General features: G+C 50.9%; 1 protein-coding gene across 2 annotated transcripts in view; it reads left to right on the top strand.

The window, feature by feature from the left end:
• Positions 1-8,751, top strand: part of LOC135815681 (mucolipin-2-like) — a 32,862-nt gene that overhangs the window by 14,844 nt on the left and 9,267 nt on the right. For both annotated transcript variants that reach the window (XM_065329002.1, XM_065329003.1), the window contains 2 exons: positions 6,533-6,553; positions 6,787-6,888. In XM_065329002.1, the coding sequence (XP_065185074.1) occupies positions 6,533-6,553; positions 6,787-6,888 (123 nt within the window). The remainder of the gene's footprint in view (positions 1-6,532; positions 6,554-6,786; positions 6,889-8,751) is intronic.

The following is an 8,751-nucleotide window of genomic DNA, read 5'->3' as shown; positions in this document are numbered from 1 at the left end:
GGCTTCTGCTTGTGCGCCCTTGAACAACAGACGCTCAGCGTCTTGAAGCTCTGAGACTGTCAGCTCCCCCGTGGCGCGCTGATTACTGCTCACATTACTGATGAAGCGTAACACCAATCCTGTTATTCGTACGAGACGCTGAAAATCTGAATAACGCTCTGGGGTTAATCGCCACATGGTGTCGGTGTTTGATGTGGTTACACTGGCAAATGTTGACGGAAGCGCTGCTGTCTTGCGGACTTCTGCAGCAGCTGTTGGCGATGCTGTCGTGGTAGCTGCTGGTTGTGGCCACTCTGTAGATGGCTGCAGGAGAAAGGCAGGACCTTCCCACCACAAGCTGCTCTCCGCGAGGTTCGTTACCGTTGCGCCTCGGGACACGAGATCTGCTGGATTGAGCGCTGTCGGGACATAGCGCCACTGCCCAGGTCGAGTTAGCGTCTGGATGTAGCCGATCCGATGTGCGATGAATGGCTTGTATTGCCGACTGGGTTGCCGGACCCAATGGAATACATCCATGGAATCAGTCCAGAAGACTGCATTCTGCAGCTGTAGCTGTGTTGCTGAAGCAACTGCAGATCCGAGTTCTGCTGCGGTTACTGCAGCCATCAACTCGAGCCGAGGAATGCTGATCGCTTGCAGCGGAGCGACGCGACTCTTTGCTGCCACGAACCGAGCCGCGACATCACTGCTATCCTGGCTGCGCATGTATACGGCTGCGCCGTAAGCGAGACTGGATGCATCTGCAAACACATGCAGCTGCTGCTGGCTGTTAGTCAAGCTGAGGCATCTTGGGACTCTGATTGACACGAGTTGCTGAAGTTGCTGAAACCACCTGGTTGCTGAGGCTTTCAGTAGCGGATTCAGTTCTTCGTCCCAGTTTGTGCCGGACGTCCATATGTCCTGCATAATGATCTTGCCCTGCACAACTACTGGTGCAATCAGGCCTAGCGGGTCGAAGAGCTGACTGATGCGCTGCAGAAACTGGCGCTTCGTGCTGATTGTTTCACTTGAGGTTGCCGGACGGAACGAGAACACGTCTTCGGCTGCTTTCCAGAGAATGCCGAGAGCTTTAACCGCCGGTAGCTCCCCAGACTCCAGATTGATTTCGGCTGCTCGTAGCTCTGCTGGGATGGCTTCGAGCACTTCCGGTGCATTCGACAGCCACTTGCGTGCGCTCATGCCGGCTCCAGCCCACATCGCTGACAGATCGTGGTACAGCTTCTTGCCGTCTGCTACAGTTTCCACCGAATCCAGCGTATCGTCCATGTAGGTGGAGTCAAGTATGGACTCGGCTGCTCGGGGGCTTTCTTCTCGGTGTCGTCTAGCGTGTTCCTGCGCAACAAATTGTGCCAGAAACGGTGACACGCAGAGGCCGAACACAACTCTCTCAAATTCATACGTATCGGGTGGCTTACTGGTGTCGAGATTTCGCCACAGGAAACGTAGGCAGGGACGATCGGCTGGTGCTACCTTCACTTGCAGGTACATTTCTGATATGTCGCATACGATGGCGACTGAGTGCTGCCGAAAGCGAAGGAGAACATCAAAGAGACTGCGTTGCAGCTTCGGGCCCGCGTGGAGGTGTTCATTTAGTGAGTCACCTTGGCAGCGTGCCGCCGCGTCAAACACTATCCGCAGCTTCGTTGTGCTCTTGTCCGGTCTTAGGACGGGAAAGTGTGGAAGTAACCATCGTGTTGTGCTGACTTCCGTGGGTGGCACCTTGCGAACGTAGCCCTTCTTCACGTATGACTCAATTACGTTGCTGTATGCTTCGCCGACTGCTGTGTCCTTCTTCAACCGGTGCTCTGTATTTCTGAGCCGTTTCTCCGCCATGATGGCGTTGTCTGGTAGCTCGGCTCGGTTGCCTTTCCACGGTAACGGAACCGTGTACTTGTCGTCCGACTTGGTGAGCCCAGCGCTGACGATGTCCTGTGCTGCCTTCTCGTCAGCAGTGCGTTGCGACTCGGCTACCATTGCTGCTGGTACCTCCTCGACTTCCCAGAACCGTTTCATTTGAGTGCCCAGATCATCTACCTGGCGTGTCAACAGGGTGCGTGGGAGGGTCTCACTGTCCGTTGACCCAACACAGGTCCATCCGAGTGGTGTCAGGCGGGCAATGGGCTCGCCACGTTGGCCGGCGATGTCTTTGACGGACTTGTGAAGCTCGGCGTAGTCCAGGCCAATCAGGAGATCAATGGTAGGTTTGCGGCCAAGCGGTGGAAATTCGAGATTAGCTAAATGCTGCCACGCTCGCTTCTTGTTCCACCAATTGACGGCTCTGGCATCTCCCACTACATCAGTTATCGTGTCAGCTTCCATCTTGAGCTTCACTGTAGTGTCGGTGCTCTCAAGCTCAAACTGGACTGGCATGCTGGTGAACGTCTCTACGGTGCCGCTCAGGACGGCTACCCGAACTTCTCGCCGTTTACCCTGCAAGCCGAGCTCTTTAGCCAATACCTCATTGACGTAGGTCTTCGTGCTCCCGTCGTCGAGCAGAGCGTTGATTTCGACGGACTTGCCGTTAGCTCGCACAATCACGGGTACAGTACGTAGCGAGACAGACTCTTTATGCCGTCTAGTCTGAAGTGTCGCGGCTGCTAGATGACTTCGTTCATCTGGTTTCTCAGACGGCTTCTCCTTGTCGCATCCACCAGGTGTTGTTGTTGGTTTGTGCAGGAGGTAGTTGTGTGTGTCCTTGCAACCGTTCACATTACATGTTCGGCTCCTGGTGCAATCGTTCCCACGGTGGCCTGTGCCGAGGCAACGATAGCAAAGGTTGAGACGTTTAGCATGTACCCAACGCTTGGATGGCTCAGCGGTCTTGAACTGTTGGCAGTTCCAAATTGCATGGCTCTTTTCGCAAAGAGCGCATGTAGCTGTTGATTTGGCCTTCTTGTCGGTTGCCAGATGGGTCCGTCGTGTGCCAGCTTGCGCGTTACTGCTATTTCTGCTTCCGGTGCTGCTACTGCTGTTGCTGCCACTGCCGCTGACGCCGTCCACTGTCTCTGTCGCTGTAGCGATGATGGCTGCCTCTCGGTTCACCCACTCTTGTAGTGTTCTCACGGATTCATGCTTGGAGTTTTCCAGCACCCAACGGTGATACTGTGTGAGAATTGGTGTGGCCAATTTCTGCTGCAGCCTTGTGTACATTGTGCCAATGCCGAGCTCGGACTGCAATCCGGCGTCCGTCATTTGTACGATGGCGACTTCTAGGAGGTCAGCAAACCTTTCCAGATCTGCTGCCTTTGCGGTTCGTATCTGGTTGAACTCCTCTAGTTCTTCCACGTGTACAGCGATTTGTCTTCGTTGTCCACCGTAGCGTTGTTCGAGCCGGCGTAGCGCAGCGTCGTACGAAGACGGTGAGAATCCAAGACTCTCAACAACTTTCAGTGCCTCATCACTCAAATACTGCCGCAACTGCAGTAACTTCATCTCTTTCGAGAGCGGCTGTTTGTCGACACATACTACGAACGCTGCTTTCCATCGGTCGTACTCGCGCTTATTGCCGCTGAATGTTGGGATTGACACCTTCTTCAGATTCTTAGTGATATCTGATGATGGCTGTTGGACATGCACCTGTGAACTATACCCTGACTGTGGTGGTGGATATAGCGGCGGGAGAGATGCCTGAGTGTACGGCAACGTGGGCGCTGAATACGGACTAGGATACAGTGTAGGTAAGGCTTGTGGTGTGGACTGTTGCTGAGTATACTGCGGTGTGTATGACTGTGTGTACTGTGGCGTATACGGCTGTGACGGCTGTGGTGTATACGACTGTGCCGAATACTGGTATTGCGGCGCCGAATTAGAATACTGTTGCTGTGCTGGCTGCTGTACTGACAACGGTGCGTACTGCGGCTGAGTCGCTTGTACGGTAGACTGCTGCTGTGGCGGAATACACTGCTGCTGCATGACCTGTGATGCATACTGTGGCTGTGGTATCTGCAATGAATGCTGCTGCGATTGAGACGTCGGCAAATACAATTGCTGCTGTGTCGACGGCTGAAACATACTATTAGGTGCGGAAGATTGCAGAGTTATAGGTTGAGTGGCAGTCTGGCCTACTCTGGTCTTGGCTGTTGGAGGCAAGCTCATCCCAGACACTGGCAGAGTGGTATGCACAGTTGCACTTGTAGTAGACACTGCTGGTGCATGCCTGCTGCGAGTGCTAGTCTTGGTCCCAGTGGCAGCGCTGACTGTCACAGTGCTTCCCATACCTATCACTGGCCTGGCCTGCAGGTAACCTGGTGGTGGTGCACTGGATGCTGCCAAGTAGTTAGCACTGAAACTGGCACCTGTACTTGTGAAACTAATGCTTGTCACACTGGCCTGTGCTGGTGACAGGTAGTTTGTGGTTGCAGGTGACAACCCTGCAGTGGTGCTGGTACATGTACTAGAAGTAGAACTAGTACTGTTACTAGTGTTAGTGGCAGAAGTACTAGCAGATCTAATGCTAGTGCTGGACTGAAGCGCTCTGTCTCCGAGACTGAGGCCCCCTACGTCTGCTCTAACTTTTACTTCACTGGCACCGGCCTGAGCACCAGCTTCTCTGATCGCTGTGTGCTCCACAGTACTACTACTATCTGTCTGCAGCGCTAGCGACTCCACTCCGTACTCAAATTCCCGTGCTCCACTAGCATGTTCATCGCGTTCATCAGCGCTGGTCTCATCGACAAGAGCAGTGTGCCTATCCAGGTAAGCTCGCAGTTTGTAGATTTGAGTTTTTCTGGACGGACTTCCAAAACGTGTACTGGGCGTGACAAAACTGCTGTATTGCCGACAGAAGTCCGCACTTCGTTCCATCGCGGACGTATACTTCTCTTCTGTTTGCTCCGCATCCTCAGATAACTTGCGTAATTCTCCCAGACAGTAGGGAGGTTCTGCTATACGTGAAACGTAGAGAAATCACGTAGAGAGCAGGTGTCTGGGTTAGAGTCTACGGCTTCGCGTGTTTTGGCTCCAGATTTCTACGCGGAGATGGGGTTCTCTACGTTGTGGCACACGCAGAGAAAATGCGTACGGATTTGCTGGGTATCGATCAACTGCATGCAGAAAACTGCCAAATATGGAAGGGGAAATTCCCAGTACACATTCCACGTGACTTCTCTAGGTGAAACGTAGAGCAGAACAGCATTTCTTTACGTTACGGGAACGCGAAGAAAGTTCGCGTGATTCTTTGCGTCGCGTTCCCAAAACGTAGAGCAGAACCTCCCTAGTCTGGGGTCTGCTGAACGTAACTCGCCAGGGTCCTGGTGACTCCTGCAAGTTCGTCCATGGCTCCTTGCAGCAAGGAAACTGCTTTCAGTACCGTTGCCTTGTCCGGCACAGGTCGCGTGTCGACATCTACCAAGACCAACAGCCCACGCCTCGCATTCGTAAGCTGCGTCTTCGCTGCCGACTTCCGCAGCTTCAGGAGCTCGATCTCACGCTCCAAATCCTGGCATTCCTCCGAGGATGCCATTCTCAGGCGAGGATCCTAACCTAACGACAAACCATCCTCTGCTACCAAAATGTTACGGAGGTTTATCGTCCCGTAACGGACTAAAGATCGGTTGGCTAGCACGAAACAAGGAAGCCTCGAAACTCAACGAACGTCGCCATTCTTCTCTCAAAAATCTGTTCAAGCTCACAACGAGCTCCGTCGAAAACTTGATCGACAGCAAAAATAAAAGAGCGTACGTGTTCGTACGCGTGCAGAGTGCAATATTGCAATGTGCAATGCAGTGCAGTGCCCAAAAACAGAAACCCGTGACGAATGCATGCGGCAAATACGGCGTCGCGTCCGGAATCGCGGTACGCGACGACGCGTTTGCGGAAATCAAGATATGAAAACGCGTCAGTGCAGAAGCAAGAAAACAAGAGAAACGAAAATTCAAGTGTGAATTGTAAAGAAAAGAGAACAAAGGACTTGAAATACTTCCTGTGCAGAGAATCTGTGCTGGTGAAATATGTCTATCAATCTGCCAGTGAGTGGCAACACCCCAACGGGTGATGACAAACCCTGTCAGAAACTGCGGGGCGTAGAATAGAAAAACTATGGAACGCGGAACGAACGAAATCAGGTGAGAATCTGCACAACGATAATTATGGCAATTCCTGTGGAACGAATGTCTATTACAACCGACTAGAGAATAGATCTTGACTGCTACTTTGTAATTCATACAACTGGCGCGATACTAATAAGGAGAACTGAATTGTATCGACGCAACAATATGTCTCAACTACAAACGCTATATTAAAATACAACAATAAATTCTGAGAATAATTACGCAATTCGAAGATGTCAAGGCACATACATGAAAGCAAACTAATAACACAAATCCATGAACCACGACAAGATTACGTAGCTGCATCAGTTCACATTGTGGCGAACGTCTTCAGCACAGTTGCCTTTGGCAACGGTCATGTCTAAGGAATAAATGATTTCACCAGTGTGTGTGTGTGTGTGTGTGTGTGCGTGTGTGTGTGTGTGTGTGTGTGTGTGTGTGTTTGTGTGTGTGTGTGTGTCTTGTTCTGATGTGCCTGTGTCTAGGGTGATGTGGCAACACGCAATGTAAGTACTGAACTTGCTTCCCAACCATCGCCTTTGCAAGAACTGTGTGTAGTTTGTAGTATACTTGCAGCGAGTGGACCTTTGCTTGTATGTTTGTGTCCGGCGGTGCGTATATTCTTGTCCGCTTGTGTGTCTATTCGTACTGCGTGCTGTATCGGGCATGCTCTGACTCTGAGATGTGTTGATGTGTACTGTTGCTCCTGCTCTGTGCTGCTCTGCCGGCTGTTTTCTAGGAGAGTGAGCACTTCACAGTCTGCAGCTTCCTTCTCGGCGTGGGCTGTTTGTTGATTTGGGTCGGTGCTCTTCGCTTCCTCAGCTACTTCCATGGCTACAATGTGAGTGCAGCAGTATTATTATTATTATTATTATTATTATTATTATTATTATTATTACTAGTGAAGATTATTGTTTGTGCCTGGAGAGCACTATATAAGTGGTGCTCTTCAGGCACAATCTTCCTCAGCCTACTCAAGCTCAACTGATGAGGGGTGAATTCCCCGAAACACTGTGTATTGAGCAGGGAGTGGTGCTTTCTTGCAGGTTTGCCGAGTCGAAGGTTCGATGGACTTCTCGTGTGCTCTGGATGGCAGTCGTGAGTCAGTCAAGTGTCAAGTAAAGTCGGCGGAATAGCGCGAGCTCCGGTGTGGGGAGCAAACCCTTTCTTACAAGTCGCAACCACTAATTCGAAGATTATTATTATTATTTTATTTATTTTACTAGGGTGTTTCCCACAGACCTATGGTCTTCTTACGGGAGCCCCTAGAAAGGTTAAGCATGAACGAACAAATGGGCGATAATCTGTACAAGAGCGAAGAGTGGAAGGCAGCATGTTCCACCGATCAGAACCTATGTAGCCAAGACGAGAAAAACCAGCTTTAGTGCGGGCAGAAGGCAAGGCCAGAGAAAAAGAGATTTGGTACCTAGTGACGGCAGTAGTATGTGCACTGGAGAAGCGGGTATGGAAAATTTCTTTTAGGAGAGAGCTGCATGTGCCGCTATGGACAGAGCGAAATACAAGAATAAAAAGCTTCAAATTGACTCGGACGGAAATGTGGGAGAGATTGTATAGGCTAAGAATATGAGAGGCACTGGTAAAGTTATCGAAACCAAAAACTATTCTTAGACACCTGTTAAATAGCCGGACATACTTATCGAAATAGTAAGAACTGAGGGTGTGGACGTAAGCGCTGCTTGCCTACTCCAATGACGACTGAATAACACTAAGGTAAAAGCTACGCCGTGCATGGAATGGCAAGAGATGTCTTGACATGCGGTAGGCGCCGAGTTTCCTGTTGACAGACCCAATCAAGCTGTCAATTTTTGGCCCAAAAGTCAGGTGCTCCTCAATGACAATGCCAAGATAGCGTGCAGACTGCGCTCGAAGAACATGGACGCCGTCAATGACGACACTGGCGGAACTAGGCACTGCTGTTGTCTTTCTGTGAAGGAGTAGAGACTTCGTCTTTGCTGGGTTCAGCATCATGCGCTTCTCTTTCAGGTAGACAGACAGCTTGGCCAGATCTCCGTTCAACGTTCCGATGACTTCCTCAGCAGAGTCACCAGCTGCATACATATTCACATCATCCGCAAACTGCAGAACTGTGGAACTGTTGACGCATGAGGGAAGACCACGGACATAGAGGCTGAATAGGATAGGTCCCAAAACAGACCCCTGCGGAACACCCTGCGTACATGGCACGCATGGCAGGCCCTCTGGTGCAATGAGCTGCTGCGTTCGATCACTCAGGTAGCTTTTAAACCATGCCAGAGCCGAGTCACCAATCCCACAATCAAATAACTCATTCAACAGCAACTGGTGATTGACGAACGCTTTCCTGACATCAGCGAGCACTACGCCAACAACCTTCCCATTATCCAAGGCTTTCATCCAGCTATCAACAGTCAGGGCCTCCTCACACGATTGATATCGTCTGTATGCGAATTGCTCGGGTGGAATAATGTCGGGATTCTCTCTCAGAAGAAGGCTTAATTGGTTGTACACGTGCTTCTCGAGGACTTTACTAGCGATCGGTAAAAGTGAAACAGGTCGGTAGTTTCGCGGTTCAGAGCGGTCCCCGCCCTTGAAAAGTGCTCTCACGGATGCATGCTTGAAAAGCGCAGGAAACTTACTCTCCTCAATAGATGCCCTGAGAAGAGCACACAGGGAACCTGCCATTACTTTATGACACTTCTTGAAA

This window comes from Sycon ciliatum, chromosome 4 (assembly GCF_964019385.1).
Source record: "Sycon ciliatum chromosome 4, ocSycCili1.1, whole genome shotgun sequence".
Lineage (NCBI taxonomy): Eukaryota > Metazoa > Porifera > Calcarea > Leucosolenida > Sycettidae > Sycon > Sycon ciliatum.
This window is presented reverse-complemented; position numbering and strand designations above follow the sequence as displayed.